General features: G+C 42.5%; 1 protein-coding gene across 5 annotated transcripts in view; it reads right to left on the reverse strand.

The window, feature by feature from the left end:
• METTL22 (methyltransferase like 22) overlaps positions 1-20,568 on the reverse strand; it is an 84,591-nt gene extending 64,023 nt beyond the window's left edge. Inside the window, exons 1-4 of one of the 5 annotated variants that reach the window (XM_030212858.1) lie at positions 20,489-20,568; positions 18,057-18,251; positions 10,246-10,590; positions 5,809-5,849 (exon numbers count right to left, since the gene is read on the reverse strand). In XM_030212858.1, coding sequence (XP_030068718.1) covers positions 5,809-5,849; positions 10,246-10,590; positions 18,057-18,162 — 492 coding nt within the window. In that variant the 5' untranslated portion in view covers positions 18,163-18,251; positions 20,489-20,568. Of the gene's footprint in view, positions 1-5,808; positions 5,850-10,245; positions 10,591-18,056; positions 18,252-19,900; positions 20,078-20,278; positions 20,399-20,488 lie in introns of those variants that run through there. The other 4 variants (XM_030212856.1, XM_030212857.1, XM_030212855.1 and 1 more) reach the window with 4 other exon arrangements.
• Between the last annotated feature and the right edge of the window lie 3,943 nt (positions 20,569-24,511).

The raw sequence follows: 24,511 nt of genomic DNA on the forward strand, positions 1-24,511 counted from the left end.
CATGGTCCATCCAGTCTGCCCAACAAGATAAACTCATATGTGTATACCTTACCTTGATTTGTACCTGCCTTTTTCAGGGCACAGACCGTACAAGTCTGCCCAGCAGTATTTCCCGCCTCCCAACTGTTGGAATGTATTGTATTTTTACATGCATTGCCTGTCACCTATTATTTCTCTGTGATTACTCTGTGACCTCTGATGTGAATTACTTAGAGAGGTCACACAGCTATGCAACTTCCTGTGGGGGTTAGATGCAGCACATGCAGCACATGGAGCACATGGAGCTCATGATCTCTCCTAACCTGAGAGGATCTATGGTGGTGTGAGCATCCATTACCATCTAAGCATATGGAAGGAGCTGATAATACAAATGTATAGTAATATGTAAATATAAGCCTGTCTGATTATAATCTAACTGCAAACTGTGAGTAAACAGATGTTTTGTTACTTCAACTTTAAAGTGACTCAGCAGTGAATTATTCAGGGGTGAATGAGAGAGAGATGAAGAAAGAAATTAACATTTCTAAAGCTGAAGCTGTGTGTACTAAAATCTGCTAATTATTTACTACAAATAATCCAACAAAAGGGTTATGGGCCCAGGGTCCAGGAATTGAAAAAGAAGAGAAATATTACCAGGCAGAAAAAAAGGCCACATTTTTCTCTTAAGTTTTAAAGGAAAGATTCAGTCTGTCTCTCTCTCCCCCCACACAGCAGACAGAAGGCTAAGAAAATGGCTGAGGGAAGAAATTCACCATTTTTCTATTCTCTCAAGGTGCCTAAATTAACTGAGTTTAATTATCAGCATTGGGAATTAAGATTCATATGTCTCCTTCGAGCAAAAGGATTAAATATATGCTTAGACCAAGACAGAACAGCTGAAAATATGGCTGAATGGGACAATGCAAACTATTATGTGAAGTGCATGCTTTTGGAAGCTCTCTCAGAGAAACAAGCCATATTAGTGGAGGGAAAAGATACACCAAAGGACATTTTATATAAACTGAGAACTATGTATGCAACTACATATGCAAAGCAGCAACCAATTTGGTTAGCAGAGTTGAATGAAACCAAATTAAGGGATAAAAGTAAATGTAATGATCACATTATGCATCTTATGTCTTCATTTCAAAAGTTAGAACTTTCAGGAATTCCCATGTGTGATGCATTGAAAAGAGCATTTCTTTTTACCTCACTATCAAAGAAGTTTGATGTTTTTAGGTCTGTAAATGAGGCCATTGAAGGGCAATCTTTTGAACAGGCAACATCAAAACTAAGGCAGGAATGCATAATAAATGATTCTGAGGAGATGTGTTCTCAAAGCAAGTCAGAGAGAAATGAAACAAATTTCTTGGCAAAGAACAGAGGAAGGCGGAGCTATGGGAAAACTCCACCCAAGGGCAAGCTGATTTGCTACTCATGTGGAAAGGAGGGACATGTATCTAAATGGTGTAAGGAAACACAAAACACTCCCTCTAGCTCACCTAAGCCAATGGAACTAAAGAATTTTCAAACCAGGAAATGTATGAAGGACAAAGATAAACACAAGGGCTTTCTAATGGCAGAAAAATCTTTGACTATGGTAAATAATAATTCAAATGAAAGTACTTGGATTTTGGATTCAGGGAGCACATGCCATTTAACCAATTGTAAGGATTTCTTTCAGGAAATGTGTCCAGAGGAAGGTATTCTTAAAACTGCAAACGCAGGGACTGCTAAGATCCAAGCAAAAGGTATTGGATTCTTAAAATGCAAAGTGTCTAATGAAGTTAAAGAAATTCCTGTAAGTGATGTCTTGTATATTCCCCAAGCAGTTTGCAATATGCTTAGTGTATCTACATTAGATAAGAAGGGATTTGCGATTCATTTTGAAAACAGTAAGTGCACAATCTCTAAAAATGATGAAGTGTATGCTGAAGCTTTTATGCATAATGATGTTTATAAACTGAGTATTTCAGGTGAAGCCTCACATCTGGCGCAAGTAAGGAAGAATGATGGAAAATGTAGTCTGGAAATCTGGCACCGCCGCCTGGGACATCGTGATTCTAAGGTGATCCAGGATCTTTACAGTAAGCAACTGGCCACCGGCATTCAGATAAGTGCAGATGCTGGTAAAATGGAGAAATGCATAGACTGTGTTACTCAAAAAGGTGTAAGACCCTCATTTCCTGCATACACAGGAAATAGGAGTAATAAAGTACTGGACTTAATACACAGTGACTTATGTGGACCGTTTAATATCCCATCATTGGGAAATAACAGATTTGTGCTAATATTCTTGGATGATTTCTCTAGATATTGTGTGGCCTATTTGCTGAAAGAAAAAAGTCAAGTCACAGACATGCTGAAGAAATACGTAGCCATGGTGAGCAATAAATTTGAAAGAAAACCAAAGGTTCTTCAGACCGACAATGGTGGTGAGTTCACTTCACAAAGCATGCGCACATTTCTAGAACAAGAAGGCATTCAGCATATCACAACAGTAGCTTATACACCAGAGCAAAATTCTGTTGCAGAGAGAAAATTTAGGTCACTTGTGGAAATGACCAGGTGTATGCTGTCAGATAGCAATCTCCCTAAAAGACTATGGGGGGAAGCCATTCTCACAGCAGTGTACCTACAAAACAGAATGCCAACTAAAGGCGCTGAGCGCACACCACATGAGACATGGCATGGTAGGAAGCCAAACCTGTCACACATAAGAACATTTGGAAGTACAGCATATGCTCATGTACCAAAGCAAAGAAGGCATAAGCTGGATTCCACAACAGAAAGGGGCATTTTAGTTGGCTATACTCCAGGACACAAAGGATATAGAATTTTGAATCTGAAAACTGGCATTGTTGGCATAAGACATGTTACATATTTTGATGAAAACAAAAGGGTTGATAAAGGCTGGATTATCCCAGATGAGCCTTATCATCCAGAATATGAAACTAGAACCATAATAGACATGCCAGTGTATATAAATGCCATACCAAGGCAGATGTCTGAAAGCAACTCATCTGTATCTAACGAGGAACAGGCAGAGGAAGCAGACACAGAAAGGATCATTGAAGAAGACAGTACAGTTGGAGAAGGGGAATCAATTGGAGAAGAACTCTCAGATTTAGAGGATGCGGAAAGGTCAGACCAACCTGTTGTCAGACGCTCATCCAGGGAAAACAAAGGTGTTCCACCCCCAAGACTGTCTTACCTAACAAAGTCAGCAGAAGCTCAAGAGCCCTTAACATGGGATGAGATTGAGAAAATGCCAGCAGAAGAAGCTGCTGACTGGCGTAAAGCTGCACAAGAAGAAATTGATGCATTGGATAAAAATAATACTTGGATTCTTACAAAATTACCTCCTGGCAAGAAAGCTATAGGATGCAAATGGGTATTCAAGTTAAAAAGGAATGCACAAGGAAAAGTGGAAAGGTATAAAGCCAGATTAGTGGCAAAGGGATATCTTCAAAAATATGGAGAAGATTTTGATGAAGTGTTTGCACCTGTAGTGAAACACACGACAATCAGAACACTTCTGAGCATTGCAGTCTCAAAAGGCATGCAAGTCAACCACGTTGATGTGAAAACAGCGTTCCTTCATGGAGATATAACTGAAGACTTGTACATGGAACAGCCAACAGGTTTCATAAATACAAAACAAAGACAGCTAGTGTGTAAATTAAACAAAGGTCTTTATGGATTAAAGCAAAGTGCAAAATGTTGGAATGATAAATTGCATGAAATATTGACAAATTTAGGATTTAAGCAAGGTGAAGCAGATAAATGTTTGTACACTAGGTGCACAAATGGACAATATGCATACATTTTAGCTTTTGTTGATGATCTGCTCATTGCAAGCAAAAGTGAGCAAGAGTACAAGGACATTGTAAAATATTTAAACCTCAATGTTGAGATAAAAGAACTTGGTAATGTGTCATACTATCTTGGTATAGAAATTGAGAAACAAAATGATGGTTCTTATCTTCTAAGCCAGAAGCAGAAAATAAATGAGCTTATTGAAAGTTTAGGTATGCAAGATGCCCAAGTTGTAAGCACTCCCATGATCACTGATTTTCTGAAGGATGAAACAGTAAGAGAACCTTTACCAGATAACATCCAATATAGATCAGCCATAGGTAAGCTTTTATATCTAGCTACCACATACAGGGCTGATATAGCAAATGCAGTAGGAATTTTGAGCAGAAGGGTCAGCTCACCTACCAAATCAGATTGGACTGCAGTTAAAAGGATGGTAAGGTATTTAAAGGGTACCATTGATTGTAAATTAAAGATTTCAGCCAATAGTAATCCAAAACTAATATGTTACTGTGATTCAGATTGGGCAGGGGATCATTCTAATTATAAATCCACAAGTGGATATGTGTTTATGTATGGAAATGTACAAATTTCATGGGCCAGTCATAAACAAAGTATTGTGAGTTTGTCTTCTACAGAAGCTGAATACGTGGCCGTATCGGAAGCGTGCAGAGAACTGATGTGGATTGAAAAACTTATGCTGGATTTTGGAATAGCTGAACAGAGACCAATCCAGATAATGGAAGATAATCAGAGCTGCATCCGACTGTCACAGAATGACAAGGTTCAGTTACGCACCAAGCACATCGCAACGAAATACCACAACGTGCGAGAGTTGGCGAAAGAAGGGGTCATCAGTCTACACTATTGTCACACCAGTGAGATGACAGCTGACATCATGACCAAACCGTTACCCAGAGAACATTTTGTGAATCTGCGTATAAAGCTTGGACTTTGTATGAATAAATAATTGCATGACAGTTATGCATGAGAAGGGGTTTGTTGGAATGTATTGTATTTTTACATGCATTGCCTGTCACCTATTATTTCTCTGTGATTACTTTGTGACCTCTGATGTGAATTACTTAGAGAGGTCACACAGCTATGCAACTTCCTGTGGGGGTTAGATGCAGCACATGCAGCACATGGAGCACATGGAGCTCATGATCTCTCCTAACCTGAGAGGATCTATGGTGGTGTGAGCATCCATTACCATCTAAGCATATGGAAGGAGCTGATAATACAAATGTATAGTAATATGTAAATATAAGCCTGTCTGATTATAATCTAACTGCAAACTGTGAGTAAACAGATGTTTTGTTACTTCAACTTTAAAGTGACTCAGCAGTGAATTATTCAGGGGTGAATGAGAGAGAGATGAAGAAAGAAATTAACATTTCTAAAGCTGAAGCTGTGTGTACTAAAATCTGCTAATTATTTACTACAAATAATCCAACACCAACCACCAGTCCCGCCTCCCATCACCGGCTCTGGCACAGACTGTATAAGTCTGCCCTCCACTATCCTCGCCTCCCAACTACCAACCTCTCTTCCCCCACCTGCTCCGCAAAGTAAATTAAATTTACTTAACAAGGGTCTGAATAAGCTTTCAGTGCTAAACTGCAAGCAAAATTATTTTTGCACACTTTACTGCATTTGAAGTAATTCCATAGCCCATTTTTTCATACACTAAAAATCTTTAGTACATTGACTGTAATTTCAGTGCACCAAAAATCAGTTCTAGCAAAAGTAATACGCTGCACCAAGTCAGGATATCAGCCCCAATGCAAACAAAATGTGTGTTGTAGAATAATATGCACACTTTTCCATACATGGAAGAGGAGGCGGGAGTGGGGCCAGAAATTCTCAATGAGCTCATTTCTGCAGGTAAAGCTGTTTTTAAGTTCTAGGAAAGCAATTTTCAAAGTCATTCCCATAGGTGAGAACTACGCTAAATACAGCAAAATGTAACAAAAAGGTTTTCCATATTCTTTGAAAACAGATACCTACTTGTTTACCAACATCTTCCAGTGGTGTTGCCATGGTATGCTCTGTGTAATGAAATGCAAATAATACACAGTTAAAACAAAGCTACTTTTAAAACAGAATATAGCTTGCTAAGGAAAAACTGACACACTCTCTACTTTTGCAAAAAAGCAGACACCAAACTTAGCATTTAATATGTTGAAATAATAAAAATCATAACAGGAGAGCAAGAGGTGTTACATTTTCGCATCAGTATAAATTCAGAAGCCTTGAAGACTGGGGGCTTTTTGCTTGCCTTCCAGACTCTTGCATTCTTCAAGAGTAGCCAGAAAACATGCAGACACGGCATCTTCCATTCACCTGATGATTCGCCTTTATCACAAGCATTAAAATATCACTATTAAAATATTCACTTACATAAACAAATTCTCAGAACAAAAAGACATCTAATTAATTTTACACATATACACAAATTCTGGCAGCCCGATTAATAGCCCTGACGAAACAGCCTTGTAACAAAATAGCCCCTCCCACAAAATAACTCTAGACAATCTAGCCCCTTAGAAAAAAATAACACATCACAAAAAAAAAGATGATAAACTACAAGTGAAATCTTCACTGATAAAAGTTCCTACCAGCATTGCATTGTATAAAGCATATATAAATAAACAAAATTCTATAGCTACCAATTGGTATTCATGATCTGTTCTGCTGTTTAAGGAAATTATTCTTCCATCAACATGCTAATAAAAAAAAAACAAAAAAACAATATTGTCATTATTTTCATAGTCTTACCAACCGTATCCTGTTTGGCAAGGTAAGATTATTAGGGAAAAAAATGCAGTGCCATATTCTGGGTAGCCTGGGCCCTTTTGTCGGGGGACTAATTTGTCGAGGGCTATATTGTAGGAAGGCCATTTTGACAGTGGCTGTTATGTCAGGGGCTATTAAGTCGGGAGTTTTTTTGTCGGGGCTTTTTTGACCGGTACCACAAATAATATTATACAATCATCTTAATCCACCCATAATAAAAGCACCTAGCCAGAGCAAACCAGGGATTGTGGTGCAGAGATAGTTTTTGCGCTCTCATCTTAGGGTCAATCTTGCAAATACCCAACAAACCAATGGAACCATGTCAATGCCCCAAAGAGTGCAAGGTACAGCACTACCCTCAGACTCAGGAGAAACTTCCTCTCCCAACGTCAAGAGCGGTACTCTGTCAGGGGCATTTTCGAAAGAGAAGGGCGCCCATCTTTTGACACAAATCGGGAGATGGGCGTCCTTCTCTCAGGGACGCCCAAATCGGCATAATCGAAAGCCGATTTTGGGCGTCCTCAACTGCTTTCCGTCGCGGGGACAACCAAAGTTCCCGGGGGCATGTCAGCAGAGTACCAAAGACGGGACGGGGGTGTGCTTAAGAGATGGGCGTCCTCGGCCAATAATGGAAAAAAAGAAGGGCGTCCCTCACAAGCATTTGGCCGACTTTACTTGGTCCATTTTTTTTCACGACCAAGCCTCGAAAAGGTGCCCAAACTGACCAGATGACCACCGAAGGTAATTGGGGATGACCTCCCCTTACGCCCCCAGTGGTCATCAACCCCCTCCCACCCCCCCCCCCCAAAAAAAAATTTAAAAATATTTTTTGCCAGCCTCTATGCCAGCCTCTATGCCAGCCTCAAATGTCATACCCAGCTCCATCACAGCAGTATGCAGGTCCCTGGAGCAGTTTTTAGTGGGTGCAGTGTACTTCAGGCAGGCAGACCCAGGCCCACCCCCCCTACCTGTTACACTTGTGGTGGTAAATGTGAGCCCTTCAAAACCCACCACAAACCCACTGTACCCACATCTAGGTACCCCCCCCTTCATCCCTAAGGGCTATGGTAGTGTTGTACAGTTGTGGGGAGTGGGTTTGGGGGGGGGGGTTGAGGGACTCAGCACACAAGGTAAGGGAGCTATGCACCCGGGAGCAATTTCTGAAGTCCACTGCAGCGCCCCCTAGGGTGCCCGGTTGGTGTCTTGGCATGTGAGGGGGACCAGCGCACTACGAATGTTGGCTCCTCCAACAACCAAATGCCTTGGATTTGGTCGTTTTTGAGATAGACGTCTTCGGTTTCCATTATTGGCGAAAACCGAGGTCGCCCATCTCTAAGGTTGGCAATCTCAACATGGTCGACCTAAATGTTGAGATTTGGGCGTCCCCGACCGTATTATCAAAACGAAAGATGGACGCCCATCTTGTTTCGATAATATGGGATGCCCCGCCCCTTCGTGGCGCCGTCCTTAGAGATGGTCGTCCCCGTTCGAAAATGCCCCTCCATGTGTCAGTGTTGAGATCCTTCGAGTTGCCGGCACCAAGATCTCTGCATAGGCACGGATGGAGCCTCAGAAAGAATGCGAGGCTGATCCACAAGCAACCTCAATGCCTGAGCAGTTTGCAGCTGTAGCATCTGCACCAGCTACTTCTTCAGCATGGCTTGGAACCACTGATCAAAAGGTAGGCATTAACAAAGGCGGAGGAGCTGGAAGAGAGGCAGTCTGAGAAGGCATTGGTGCCAAACTGGTAGCAGGGACCTGACTGCCTGAAGACTTGTGTCGGGTCTGATGTTGACCAGTCATGTAGTCTACTCTCAGCCCCCGATGGCTGAGAGAGGTGCACTCCCAGTGGATACTGAAATCTTGGCAGCCATCAAGGTTGATGCTACCGGTGCAATGTCGATGCACCAGTATTCAAGGACCCAAAAAATCTCTCCTGTTGTACCCCTCTGCGCTCTCCGTGTCCTCAACTGCATTTTCAAACCACAGAACACGAGTTAGGCTCATGGTTAGGCCCAAGGTACCCAATGCATCAAAAGTGTGGGTCTGTCATGGAAATAACCCAAAATTGGGTGCTTTTGAAGCCACTTGGGTGTCTTCTGGGACATCGAGAAAAGAGTCGTGGCCAAATTAAACTCCTCAATTGTGAACAGTAAAAAGGGGCAGCATTGAAACTGAGGTCGGTGCTCTGGCCTAAATGGGTCTAGCAACTTGCGAAAAAGAAAAGAAACCTTAACAGCTGAAAAAAACTAAAGGGAAATAAAATAAAGACAAAAAATGAAAGATACTCAAAAAAGGACAAAAATACCAGTACAAGAAGGCACTGCGAACGAGAGAGAAAATACACACAGAGAACACGACACATCCTCCCTGCTCCGAGGGAAAACAAAACTTTTGGAACCCGCACTTGCGCAGGAAGGCACCAGTGCATCAGTTACTATTTCAGAAAGTGCAGTTGGTGAGATATGGTACATAGTGAAGGATATAGAGAGCCTCTTCATTCATTTTCCAGTCAGTAAAGTCTGAGGTGCATGGAATGAATATGAAGAGCTCTAATTTTATGACTGCCCGAGGAAGCCAGCTTCTTACTAATGCAGTGCCATGCATAGGAAGAATTTAATGAAGGTCACTATTAATGGCAATGGGCAGAGGAGAACTTGCAGTTAAATACTGCATGAAGATACATGACAGAAGGGGGCAATTTCCAAGCCTACTTTTCTTGATTAGCTTTCGAAGGTTGCCCTTCTTCGTCAGATCAAGAAATGTATTAAGTTATGTCTAATAAAAAAGGTATCATCTTATTTTCTTTTCCATGTTTTATTTTGTTTGATTTCTATTGATAACCTTAAGAGTGGACTAACACGGCTACCACACTCCTCTACTCAAGCCTACTTTTAAAACTGTTTACACCTTCACTTTTGTAAATTGAATTCAAGGTGTAAAATACCTGTGGAGAACTAAAAATCAAATCACTGTGCCTACTTTTTAACTCTTGAACTACTTCCAACCCTGGGTATGCCCTTTTTACCTGCAGCTACACTGAGTAATTTTCAAAAGCCTGGTTTTGGCAGGTATACATGTTTATATGTTTAAAATGCTTTGAAAATTGATTTTGGAATGGTTAGATGGACACCCTTGCTGAGAAAATATAGCGTAAGTCTCTCTGGGAGACTGATGGAAGGCTTGTTAAACTTTAAAGGTAAGGATAAAAAAACCCCCCACACATTTTCAAATTACATTAAGTCTTGATTTCAGTCAGAAGGATAGCGAAGTGATGTGAATAACATACTAAACAGACTTACTTGTTTCACCAGGCTTTAGAATCCCAGTGCAGAACAGTCACATAGAAGGAAGACTTGATAGAGCAAGCTCTGTGCATGTGATGTAAGGAAATAATTACCTACATTTTAGACTTTGTATGTCCAATGAAAAGAATATTATATTTAAAGCTATTTGCTGAAAATCCATTTAAAATAACTTAGGGGTCCTTTTCTTAAAGCTTAGCACAGGCTAAAGGAATTAGCACACACTAAATGCTGCATACGCTAATGTCCGTTGTGAGAAATAAACTTTCGTAAAAAGGGCCCCTTAGTAATACAATATAACGTATGTTCTTATAACTTATGTATTCTCATTCCAAGAACTTACCAATTTTGATAATATCTTGAGAATGGCGTTCTAGTTCTTCAGTAGGATCTTCCATAGCCTTGGTCAAAATTATGGGGTGGATTGTCTCCCTTGAATGCTCTTCATTTTCTTGGAGAGGTTTTCGGATAACTTCTAGATCTCCATCATCATCCAACAAAGCTTCAAGTCCTCGGAAAGTGTATGAGTGTATTCCGACCTCACTAGAGCTGTTACCACCTTCCTCCTGTCTCCAGTTTCCACAGTATTTGTCTCGCTCTTTGGCAGCTTCTCTCTCAGATCCATTTTTAGAATGTTTATCATCCCTTAGATCCTCATCCCAAAGGATCTGGAAATGTGACACAAAAACTAAAGAAAAAAAAACAAGAAAACAAGTCCATCAATGCTAAAACTCAAATTCACAAAGTAATGTAGTAATATTGCTCTTATGTTTCATATTACTGAAATCCGTACTGTTCAAGAAAGCTTATTCTCCAAGTTCAACACAATTTTGATTAACTCCTAGTTTTAACAAGATTTAAGGACATTAATCTTATTATCTTATTTGCATATTGTTGTTTTAAATTATATTTACTACCTTACTTATTGTATAATTGTACTTCATGCACTGTAGCCTTACTACAGTTTTCTGTAAGCCACATTGAGCCTGCAATTAGTGGGAAAATGTGGGATATAAAGGTATTAAATAAATAAATATAATGTTGTTCACATTTACTCTATCTCAAATTTTATATGTGAAATGTAGCACACTATTTCCACTGGTGACTAGTCTGTCAGTGGTATTCACTTCCAATCTGAGGCCTACAATGGGTTAGATTTTCATAATATCCTTGATAAAGATTTCCATGCATGCTGCAGCTGTTGTGGGGGTAATTTCGAAAGCCATTTTCACATGTAAATAGCTTCTTATAAACTTAGGTAATACCTAAAATATGCATGGTGCAGCCAGCAAGTATTTTTACAGTATGCTTGCACAGGGGTAGAGAAAAGGCGGAGCATGAACTGAGATGCAACGCATAAGATATGCATGTAAAGTATATACTAACATTTATACCTGCTCTTGAAAATGTGTACTGTCTGCACCTTGAATGTAGGCATTGTTGCTACAGAATTTGCTCTAGAATTTTATAAACTACTACTACTACTATTTAGCATTTCTATAGCGCTACAAGGTGTACGCAGCGCTGCACAAACATAGAAGAAAGACAGTCCCTGCTCAAAGAGCATATAGGCGCCTTTGTGTATTTATAAATAGCACCAAAACAGCCATCTTCCAGCTCACTTAACCTAGGAGCCCTGTTCCAATATTAATCCCTCTATGCATATCTTTGTGTGTATTCATTATGGATATCCTAAAAATCCAACCCATTTGTGATTCTTGAGGACTGCAGCGCTGTATAAATGTTTGATAATGCTGTTAAGTGAACATGCTTGGCAACATGGTTACTTATAACAAAAAATGTGGATTCTGGACACAATATAAAAGAAACATGAAAGTATATCATCGGTTAGATTCTCATCCCAAAGGATCTAGAACTATGACACAAAATCGAGTCCAAGCTGAAGCTTAACCCATCAGTGCTAAACAAAATATGCAATCAAGTATGGAGGCAGGCCAGCTGCAAAAACCATACCAACCATGGAAAACTAAGGAAACAGAGAGTACCAAAAGAAGCCTTCATAGCAATCCTGAGGGACCCCCAGCCAGTTGAATTTTCAGGATATCCATAGTGAATTGCATGCAAATTCATCTCATGTGTATTCACTGTGGATATCTTGCAACCTGGTCGGCTGGAGGTCCTCTACGACAGGTTTGGGAATCACTATTCTCCAGGCATATTTTCCAATGTAAACTTAAAGAAGTGTCAGTATTAGTGGATCTTATATCAGGCAATTGAACATTTGTAATTTCCAATCCCTCCCCAGAATCTTACAATACTATAGGTATACTAGAAAAATGCAACAAGAAATTATAAAATCAACTAGTAAAAAAGGCCCGTTTCTGACACAAATGAAACGGGCGCTAGCAAGGTTTTCCTCGGAGTGTGTATGTTTGGGAGAGTGTATGTGAGAGTGACTGTTTGAGAGTCAGAGTGAAAGTGTGAGTCCAATCCATGCTCCTCTGTCACCTGGCCCCTCCATTCATCCCTATCCAGCAATTCCCCTCTCTGCCTGAGGCCTGTCCTGCAATCCATATCCATCCATGCCCATCTGTCCCCTCCATTCATCCCTATCCAGCAATTCCCCTCTCTCTGAGTCCTGCCCTTCCAATCCATGCCCATCCATGCTCCTCTGTCACCTGGCCCCTCCATTTTTCCCTATCCAGCATTTCCCCTCTCTGCCTGAGGCCTGCCCTGCAATCCATATCCATCCATGCCCATCTGTCCCCTCCATTCATCCCTATCCAGCAATTCCCCTCTCCCTGAGTCCTGCCCTTCCAATCCATGCCCATCCATGCTCCTCTGTCACCTGGCCCCTCCATTTTTCCCTATCCAGCATTTCCCCTCTCTGCCTGAGGCCTGCCCTGCAATCCATATCCATCCATGCCCATCTGTCCCCTCCATTCATCCCTATCCAGCAATTCCCCTCTCCCTGAGTCCTGCCCTTCCAATCCATGCCCATCCATTCTCATCTGTCACCTGGCCCCTCCATTTTTCCCTATCCAGCATTTCCCCTCTCTGCCTGAGGCCTGCCCTGCAATCCATATCCATCCATGCCCATCTGTCCCCTCCATTCATCCCTATCCAGCAATTCCCCTCTCCCTGAGTCCTGCCCTTCCAATCCATGCCCATCCATGCTCATCTGTCACCTGGCCCCTCCATTTTTCCCTATCCAGCATTTCCCCTCTCTCCCTGAGGCCTGCCCTCCCAATCCATGGCCATCCATGCTCCTCTGTCCCCTGCCGCCTCCATTCATCCTTTTCCAGCAAGTCCCCTCTCTCCCTTCCATGACCCCCCCCCTCGCATCCATGCTCCTCTCTCTCCCATGTGCCAGCCTGGGCCGGCCTCTTCCCCCCCCCCCCCCGCTCGCATCCATGCTGTGGTTGGCCACCCTCTTCTCTCCCCCCAACATGCGTTTTTTTTTTCTTCCACCCCCTCCCGCGAACCTGTCGATCCCCCCCGCCGGAACGCCGAAAACTGCCGCCGCCGTTGTTATACTACCTTCCCTTCCCGTAGGTTGTTGAATCATCTTAGAAAGTTTAACTCCGTGCGTCTGCGCACGGAGTTAAACTTTCTAAGATGATTCAACAACCTACGGGAAGGGAAGGTAGTATAACAACGGCGGCGGCAGTTTTCGGCGTTCCGGCGGGGGGGGGGGGGGATCGACAGGTTCGCGGGAGGGGGTGGGTTTCGAGGGGGCCATAGCGCGGGGGGGGGGGGGGTGACAGCTGATTCCGAGGCAGTAGGAGGAGTAGGGAAACACGCTGCGCGTGTTTCCCACTCCTCCCCTTGCCTTGCAATCAGCTGTTTTGACGTCAGTGCGTGTCTGCCTCACAGACCACCTCCAGCCAAGGAGCCACGGTCCCAAGCACAGAACGTTGGAAGTGAGAATTATTATATAGGAAGACATTTAGGTATTCAGTGGTCAAAATACCATCAAACGCATAAACCCCCCAGATTCTACATACGGTGCCCAAAATTGGGCGCTGATCCAAGATGTGTGCCCAACTAAACTGTCTAACGAGCCAAATAGTGCCAATAATTGGGTGTTAATTGGCACCAATTTGAATTTGTGTGTACATCATGCTACACACTATTCTATAACAATGAGTGTCCAAATCCCACAGGGGCCCTTTTACTAAGCTGCAGTAAAAAGTGGCCTGTGCTAGTGTGGGCGAGTGAAATTGGTGCTTGCTGGGCCATGTTTTACTGCAGCAAGTAAATAGGGCTTTTTAAAATGGGGCAGTAAATGGCCGTGGCATGGTCTTATTCTCAATACTTTGTAAAAACAAAAATGACAATTGTAGACACACACTGTGTACGCTAGTGGCTTGAACAGGGGAGGGGGATTAGTGGAAGAGTAGGGGGTAAGGGGGAGGGATTGGGGGCTTAGATTGGGGCAAAGATATACTGTATTCTATTTAATAACTTTAATGTGGTAGCAATTACACCAATGTGAAGCACTACTAGAGATTGTCTTTATTTAAAATCAGAGGGTTGGGGGGGCAGTAAGAGAGTAGATAGGATAGGGGGGAAAATAAGAAAATTGTGGTGATTAATTGATTATGCTCTTATGTTGTTCACTCGGTTTGTGATGTTAGTAAGACTAAATTGAATGGGCATATTGACTGTTTAATTTTGCTGAATCATCATCAATAAAAACGTTGAAACATAAAAGTAAAACATAGCTATTTAATGCTTGAGTCCTTACCGCCACCTATTTACTTGGTGATAAGGGCTCACGCGCTACCTGTGCGGTAGTCAGGCGGCGCGTGGCAATGTGGCAGTGCAGCCGATTACCGCTGGGAACACCCCTGCAGCAGAAAATAGAAAATTTATAGAAAAATTATTTTCTACCGTTGGAAACAGCATGCGCCAACTTCAGAATTACTGCTGGGTGCCTGCGCTATCCCAGCAGTACTGTCAACTTGGAGCACGCTACCCACGCATTAGCCCTACCACAGCTTAGTAAAAGGGCCCCAAAATACACAACCCAAAAGGGGGCATGGCCATGGGAGGAGCTTGGGCAGGTCAGGGGTGTTCCTAAAATTAGCGAGCAGTGTTACAGAATACTGGGGATGTGCACCCAAATTGGGCGCCGGGAATTATACCTAGTTTCAGCAGGCACAAGTCCTGGCACCCAAATTTGGGCGCTGAAATCGGCCTGCTGGTACAGCTGTAGCTACATGATAGTGTCCTCTCCTCTCTCTGTTTGTGCTTGTTTGCTATGAGTCTTCCCGCATTTCTTTCAATTTTACTAATAATTTTGGATTTGATGATTTGTATTGTAAACTGCTTTGAAAGCAGTATATCAAACCTAATAGAAACTTGAAACTCAATGCTTTTTTTTTTTAAATAATGGGCGCTTATCTTTGAATTCCTATTACAGAACAGCACTGAGCGCTATTTACTGAATCTAGCCCAAAGTGGTCCCTAGAGCTTGTTTCAAAATTAATTACTTTTTGACATTAAGAATGTGTTGTATAAACTGTTAACTGAGAAATGTCCATGTTTGGACTCAAACCTTTAATATAACATGTTTGAACAGAGCTACAAGCAATGCACTGCATTTCACCTGAGTCTACAAATGTTCCCCATTACCATCACAATCACCACTGTGGTGCTATTTAAACTGGCCTTTCAGCATAACTACTTGGGTTGTGTGTGAGGAGGGGTTATACTTGCCATTATTTAATCACATTGCAAGGCTTGTAACTTCACCGTGGGGGCTGACAACATTAATCAACCCAGCATCAACAATACTGTTTAGTGGGTATAACTACTGACCTCAGCAGCAACTTTTTTCACGAGACACAGCCCAGTGATTCACCGTAATCGTCATTGGTCCACCCATAACCTTTAAATACCTTAGAATCTTTTTATAATTCTTTATGACCGACATGGTCCATAATTCGAGAACCTGCTTCAGGGTTTGGTCTGATATAGCATCAGCTTTTTCTTATAATATGTATTGCTTTCTGATTCTACCTACAAGGGCAAATGTTTTGGCCACCTGGGCCACTCAAACAAATTCAACAGCATGAAGTATTTTTTATATTGATTGTCAGCCTGCATTGGGATGCTGAAGATTTAAAATGGTTTTGGATGGCAATTAAATTTAAAATCACAAGAGCTCTTCCAGCTTGGTGAAAAGACAATTGGAGGCCTCCAATCCTATGTTTCTAATTCAGCTCATGTATTCTGGTTCATACACAGGGTCCCCCGCATGTGCTTGAAACAAAACACCCTTGAAACATTGGGCTTTTCGTGCCAAAACCTGAACTTCAATGCAGCTGCTATAATTTGCAAAACAGTCTTTAAATAGATGCTATGTAGCACTAGTGATACACTGCTCGCAGCTTCTTCAGTCCAGGTAGCCCATTGCTCACTGGCCAGACATAGGTACAGGTGCTAGATGCAAGCAAAAATATTCCCCACCCACAGAAAAACTGCCACTGTTGGAGCTGGAAACAGTGTGTGTGTGTGTGTGGGGGGGGGGGGGGGGGGGTCAATATTCAAAGCGATTTAACTGGCCAAATATGGCTCCTGGCTGGTTAAATCGCTTCTTTAAGTGCCACTGAATATCAATGGATAGCTTTGACCAGTTAGTGCCGCTGAATATCATCACAGACTACAGAATGACACGGGGACAAAGTCTGTCCCCGTCACGTCCTAGTGTCATTCTCTATCACAGACCACTAAACTTAAAAGCCAGCTATTTGTGGGCAGAGTCACAAATTGGACCGCACAGAAGTCAGTTCCATCTTTATGCGATGTCACTTATGCAGTTAAGCGCTGAATATCACACTTAAACAGAAGAGATAGCTGACCATATAAAACTGGATAGTCAATGCTGGTACCGTACACGGCTTGGCATTGAACATCTGGGAATAATGCTGCCAGCAGCTAGAATATTGCTCACCGCTGCCGACTGAATATTGACCCCAGCACCTTCGAAAACATAAAAACAGGATGGACTTGGTCCAGAGGGCGGCTGCTAAAATGGTCAGAGGACATCATATATAGAGAGACTCCTAGACCTCAATATATGTACAGTGAAACCTCAGTTTTCGTCGATAATCCGTCCGAAAACAATCGGCGAAATCCGAGGCAATTAACAAGGACGCCCAAAATCGGGAGGACGTCCATCTTCCGATACAAATTGGGAGATGGACGTCCTTCTTTTTCGACGAAATCTGAGGCAACCAACGAAAACCGAGACAAATTTCTAGTCGAAAAAAATCAACGAAATCCGAAACAGACATCAACGAAAACCGAGGTTTCACTGTACTATGGAAGAAAGACAAGAGAGAGGTCATATGAGAGACATTTAAATCTCTCTGAGGCATAAATGAACAGGAGGTAGATCTCTTTCAACTGAAAGGAAGCTCTGCAGCGAGATGGCATAAAATGGAGTTAAAAGGGGATAAACTCAGAAGTAATCTAAGGAAATACTTCTTTACAGAAACGGTGGTGGAGGTATAGGCGTCAAGGGCTGTTCTGAATTCAATAAAGTGTGGGACAGGCATGTGGGATCTCTCAGAAGAAAAATAGTGGATGATATGGATGGATGGATAGACTGTATGGGCCATATGGCCTTTTTCTGTCATCATTTTCTATGTTTCTAAGAGGTGAGGAAGAAATGCTTTAAAGGATGCACTTTTTCACAAAGAAAGAGATCTACAAGTCTGGGTACCTCCTACTAAATCATTGAACTCTGCATTATATCTCTCAGACAAGACACAACCTGAAGCCCACTAATATCATTGAACAAAAACTATACATGAGTAGAACAGCTTTATGCTGTGTGTATTTAATTTTAAATGTGGCCTATGTTTGTTATGTGTTGCAAGTGAAAACTATTACTGCTACAATTTTTCCTCGTTTTGGTGTCATTTATCTTTCAATATGGAAAGAAGTGGTTGGGTATGGTATGTGGAAGTGTTCTTTAAATTATGCATGACAACTTTTTTGCAACTGGACTATAACGTGTGCTGTTACAGATTTGTTGTTCAGTCTTAAATAAAAAAAAGCCAAATCCACCTGTTTTCGTTTGGTGAAACTCTGGAAAGTGAAACATGAAATCAGGTCTCTTTATATACCAACCTGATAGTAGAGAATGTAAAATGTTATACTGCAAACTTTCAACATTACCTGGCTGTCCAACTGCATTCAGTCGCACCATGAGATGGCTTTTGTTTGGCATGTGTAAGTGAATATCAGACAGCACAGTGTCACTTCTGAACGAAATGTCATCCATTGCCTTTTTATTTCCAGGTCTAACATGGTACAACGATGCTCTCAGTAGGTATGGTGGCTCCTAGGATGAGCAGATAACCTTCATGGAACCTGCAAGTGTAACTAACATTATGAATTTATACTAGTTGAAAGTAGTAGAACGAGGTAGATTATCAAAAAGTCACCGATTGTGTTAAAGTGAACTGGTTAATTTTAACCAGTCATATCTATCTGGATATTTTATCCACAGCTAATAGTCTAAAGTTGTAGTTAAATATCTGGTTAAACTGTATTATGAGTCAGATTTAAGACCGCCCTTTGCGTGGAATATAGGAAGGCAAAATTTAGTGAATAAGCACCGAATATCAACTAAGGGGCCCTTTTACTAAAGCGTGGCAAAATCTGGACTTAGCACATTTTAACACAGGATTTTCCTACATGCTAAGTCCAGATTTAACATAGCACTTAAAAACAATTTTTTGTAGGTCTGGCGCGCACTACTGTTCCCACTGGCTTGCAAGACCTACAAATAACATGGAAGCACTTATCACCTTCTATTTAGGGTGTACTAAGTGCGCCGTTAACCCTGCACTATCCAGTTAGTGCATGCTACTCCAAATGCGCTAGCTGGATAACGCAAGAACACCCACTCTCTCTGCCCATGACACTCTCCCTCCAAAAAATATTTTAAAAAAATATGTACCTGTGTACATTAAGGGTTTGGCACCCTTTTATTAAAAGAGCCTCTAAATTTGAGAGCTGCACTTGGGCTAGGCCTTGACCAAGTTCCTTTTCAGTCTGACAATCTGTGCACATTGTAATGTTGTACTGACAGATTTTAGCCAGATCAGGGACTTAACCTGTTAGATATAAAATGGTTAAAAGTCTATTTTAACTACTATAAATCACTTCTATAGCGCTACCAGTCGTACACAGCGCTTTACAATTGAACATGAAGACAAATCTTTTTGAATATCCATCTCATCTTTTTTTTTTTTTGCCATTTTATGCCTTGAAGGTAAACAACGTACAATGCCATGCAAAGTTATAGTATACAAACAGGAAGGCTGGCAGTCAGTGAAGTGCAAGGTCATGTGTTGTCATCTGGGAATTTTAGTTGTCCGCCTGAAAACCCAGCTAATTTGGAAACTAATAATGGATTGACTCACGTACTACAAATGAATTAAAAGTCTTCACACCCTTGTACATATTTCACATTCTGCTATCTAAAAGCACAGTGGAGCAGGAGAATATGGGCGCCTTCTAGTGAAACTTTTTCACTTGCACATGTTTCTTGACTATTCTTCAGTTTGTTTCCAATCATATACTTGGGGTTCTGATGCAATGATCCTCTGTGTTTAACCCACACATTTTTTTAAATTCTCTCACTGTTGTCATCACCAGCTCCACCAGAAAAGAATTTCAAGCATCCAGCACTCTCTCTGTTCATTATTCGTATTAGATATTTTAGGGCCCCTTTTACAAAGGTCTGCTAGTGTTTTTAGCATTTGCTGAAAATAAGCATGTGCAAAACGTTATAGACACCTATACATTCCTACGGGTGTCTCTAGTGATTAGCACGTACTACCTTTGTAAAAGACCCCCTTAATAAAGGAGCAACATTTTTCCCCAATGTTCTTTTCAAACATCTACATAAAATTTAAAGAGAGACTAACACAAATATTATTCTACTCTCACAGTTATTAAACTATTCAAAAACAAGAAGCAAGGTGTATATACTCAAGTAAACATTAACCCACCATAACTTTATCATGGTGGATATCTTTAATATCCTTTCGGGGAATTAGATAATTAGTTGTATCAAAATAGAATTAGAAATACATCGTTGAAAAACGTTATGCTCCCCCCCCCCCCCTCCATGGATTCTTCTAAAGTGTGGAGACCTTAAGGCTACCGTTACATACTTTATACCCTTTTTTAAACATTTCTCTTCCGAAAGACTGGTAAAAAATCAGTCCTTGCCTTAATGCAGGCGCATTCCAGAATAAATCTTCCCGGCAAAAATACATGTTAGAATAAGCATAATTAAAAGTTGTGAACTAAGTGGGACCTGGTCGTGGCTGTCCATCTGCAGTGATTCCCCGTGCTTCCCCATGCATGCACTATTCCTTTCCTACCCAGCTTCTTACTCACAGAACCTACAAGGCGGACAATGACGGATTTCCCTGCTCTCTCTAGTCTGCTGCCCTTTGAAGTTAGGAAGGACTCGCCTCCTCTCGACACCCCTCCTCCACCTCTCTCTCACACCGTGTGCAGTGAAAACCTGCACAAGCACAACATGCCCCAGCTCAGCCTCCGCCCCCTTCTCGACTTCAAGCACTCCTTACATTCGGCTCTGCAGATTCCACTCTGGCAGACGAGTCTCAGCCTGACGTCCGCAGTAGTAGATTCAGCACAGGCAACTCTGTGGGAGCGTCAGCGTAGGCATCAGACGGTGTTATCGTAGCCGTGGTCACAGATATATACTTTTATAATGAGGCATTCGAGTTTCAGAAGCTGCATGGGCTTATAAGGAGTTTTCTTTTTTTTTAATGTAAACTGTGTAATTTTACAAGTGATTCATAGTTACTCTAGATCTCAGAATCGCTCGTAACAGGCTCTCTCCCCGGCCCGGTCCACCTCTGCGTCCCCCCCACCACACACAAAAAAAATTGCAGAGCTGGCTATAGCCGGGGGGGGGGGGGGGGGGGGGGGGGGGGGGCAATTCATTACTCCAGGGGAAAAAAATTAAATGATCCCAGGTTCCAATCTAATTCATGTTTAATGTGGGATAAAATGCCATAAATCAGTAAATAAATATAAACTTTTAATATTGAGCACCTGATTCTCGAAGTGGACATATTCAAAACACTATAATGAAAATAAAATTATTTTTTCTTCCTTTGTTGTCTGGTGATGCTGGCCCAGTATCCGATTCTGCTGCTATTTATTTTTATTTATTTATTTATTTATTTATTTATTGCATTTGTATCCCACGTTTTCCCACCTCTTTGCAGGCTGAATGTGGCTTACAATACATATGGATACTGGAAATGAGAGGAGGATATACATTTGATTTACAGAAGGATTTTGGGTTACATGGTCATGAAATATTAGATAGTGGTATTGCAGAACACATTAACATACATTAGGAATACAGATAGTGGTATAGCAGAAGTCATTATAAGACATTAGATGTGTTACGAAGTTTCTGGGTATATTTAGAGATTTTTTACATATATTGATCTTTGTGGTATATCTTTTCAAAGAGATGAGTCTTTAGTAATTTACGGAAGTTGGCCAGTTCGTTGGTTGCTTTCAAATTGCGTGGTAACACGTTCCAGAGTTGCGTGCTCAAATAGGAGAAGGTAGAGGCATGCATTAATTTGTATTTCAGACCTTTGCAGTTGGGAAAATGAAGATTGAGGAATGTTCGAGAAGATTTTTTTGCATTCCTGGGTGGCAGGTCTATTAGGTCTGACATATAGGCTGGGGCATCTCCATGGATAATTTTATGAACTAGGGTGCATACTTTGAACGTGATTCGTTCTTTGAATGGGAGCCAGTGTAGTTTCTCTCGTAGGGGTGTCGCACTTTCATATTTTGGTTTTCCGAATATTAGTCTGGCTGCCGTGTTCTGGGCTGTTTGGAGTTTTTTGAGTATTTGTTCTTTACAGCCGGCGTAGAGTGAGTTGCAGTAGTCCAAATGACAGAGTACCAGTGATTGTACCAAGTTGCGGAAGACGGTCCTTGGAAAAATGGTCTTACTCTTTTTAATTTCCACATTGAGTGGAACATCTTTTTGGTTATGTTATTTGTATGATTCTCAAGTGTTAGGTGCCGATCAATGGTGACTCCTAGAATTTTTAGGGAGTCCGAGATTGGTAGATTTAGTTTTGGTGTGTTGATGGTGGTAAATTTGTCCATGTTGTGTTGCGAGGTAAGTACTAGGCATTGTGTTTTTTCTGCATTGAGTTTCAAATGAAATGCATCTGACCAAGAATGCATGATATGTAGACTTTGGTTGATTTTGTTGGAAATTTCACTTAGGTTTTGTTTGAATGGGATGAAGATCGTTAAATCATCAGCGTATATGTATAGGTTGAGGTTTTGGTTCGATAGTAGTTTGGCCAAGGGTGTCATCATTAGGTTGAATATGGTCGGTGAGAGGGGGGATCCCTGTGGAACTCTGCATTCAGGTATCCATGTGGCTGATGTTATCGAATTTGCTGTCACTTGATATGAGCGTGTAGTTAGGAACCCCTTGAACCAATTGAGAACTTTGCCTCCGATGCCGAAGTATTCGAGGATGTGTAATAATATTCCATGATCAACCATATCAAAGGCGCTTGACATGTCGAATTGTAGAAGTAGTATGTTCTTGCCGGTTGCTATCATTTGTTTGTCCTCAACTCCGTTTCCAGGTCTTCCTTTCTATTTATTTATTTCTTTACTTTCCGCCTTTCTTCTTCATTTCTTGCCCTACATCCGTAAGTAAAAGCTGGGTCCTCCGCAGACTTGACTGTCCAGTGGATCCAGCTTCTGCCTGCTTTCTTCATCCATGTGCAGTTTTTCTCCTCTCCTCCTTTTCCCTCATCTCATCTCCTTCCTCACTCTTCCCTCCCCTCCATCCATGTCCAGCAACTCTCCTTTTCCCCCTGCCCTTCCCTCTATCCACCCATGTCCAGCAGCTCTCCTCTCCCCTGCCCTCCCTCCAGCTACTCATACCCAGCAATTCTCTTCTCTCCCCTGCCCCCTCCAGCCACCCATACCTAGCAATTCTCTTCTCTCCCCTGCCCCCTCCAGCCACCCATACTTAGCAATTCTCTTCTCTCCCCTGCCCCCTCCAGCCACCATATCCAGTGATTCTCTTTTCTCCCCTGCCCCCCCTCCAGGCACCCATACCCAGCGATTCTCTTCTCTCCCCTGCCTCCCATCTAGCCACCCATGCCCAGTGATTCTCCTCTCCCCTGCCCCCTCCAGCCACCCATACCCAGCAATTCTCCTCTCCCCTGCCCCCCCAGCCACCCGTACCCAGCGATTCGCCTCTCCCCTGCCCCCCCTCCAGCCATCCATACCCAGCGATTCTCTTCTTTCCCCTGCCCCCCTCCAGCCACCCATACCCAGCGATTCTCTTCTTTCCCCTGTCCCCCTCCAGCCACCCATACCCAGCGATTCTCCTCTCTCCTGCCCCCCACCCTCCAGCAACCCATACCCAGTGATTCTCCTCTCTCCCCTGATTACCTCCATCGAAGCGGCCGCGTTATTGAAAGCCCTGCCCGTCTCTAGCCTTCCCTTCGAGTGCGTTCCCTCAGAGTCCAGCCCCTGCCAAAAGAGGAAATGACGTCAGAAGGTGGGACTCTGAGGGAACGAACTTGAAAGGAAGGCTAGAGACGGGCAGGGCTTTCAATGACGTGGCCGCTTTGACGGAGGTAATCAGGGGAGAGAGGAGAATCACTGGGTGTGGGTGGCTGGAGGGGGGCAGGGGAGAGGAGAATCGCTGGGTATGGGTGGCTGGAGGGGGGCAGGGGAGAGGAGAATCGCTGGGTGGCGCAGGCAAACGAAAGCAGTGGTGGGAGGTGAGGTAAACGGGGTAAGCATGGCTTGTGGCACCCTCCTGCCATGCTTACCTTGTTTACCGGAGCCGGCTCGCCGTGCTGAACAACTGGCTCGCAAGATCTTTAAAAAATTAACAACCGGCTCTTGGGAGCCAGTGCGAGCCGGCTCCAGCACACCACTGGGTGTATCCTATATATTTTGTAGAACTCTGCTGGGCCTTCTAGTTTATACAATATAAATATGTAAGTTTTGGTAGAAATGTATAGAAAATTTACAGATTTTAGTATACAATGCATGAAAGCAGGGCTGGCTTAACCTATAGACCAGGTGAGGCTCTGGCCTAGGGCACCAAATGCCAGAGCCTGTGATGTCACTGGCCCTATAGGTTAAGCTGGCCCAGAGCTTACCAGGTGGTATTGAGTGTGCATGGAAAAAAAAAAAGAACTGGCAACCCCCTTCCTCTTTCTGACTCAGGCCACCTTCCCCTGTCTACCTTTAAAGTCATTTTCCCCTCTACCAAACACAGAAAGTGTTTCACCTAATGCGGCCCCTTCTTTGACATAACTTCCTGTTTCCACAGGGGCGTGGCAGAGAGAAGATGCAGGATGTGGATTTCATTAGATGAAATGCTGTCGGTATTCAGGAGGGGGAAACTGCCTTTAAAGGTAGGCTGGGTGTGGGGGGGAGGATGATATGAAGGGGAAGCATGCCAATGGGAGGGCGCCAAATGAAAGTTGGCTCAGAGCTCTATGGTAGGGTTACCATATGTCTGGTTTTACACAGACATGTCTTCTATTTGAGGGCACCATGGG

This window comes from Microcaecilia unicolor, chromosome 8 (assembly GCF_901765095.1).
Source record: "Microcaecilia unicolor chromosome 8, aMicUni1.1, whole genome shotgun sequence".
Classification (NCBI taxonomy): domain Eukaryota; kingdom Metazoa; phylum Chordata; class Amphibia; order Gymnophiona; family Siphonopidae; genus Microcaecilia; species Microcaecilia unicolor.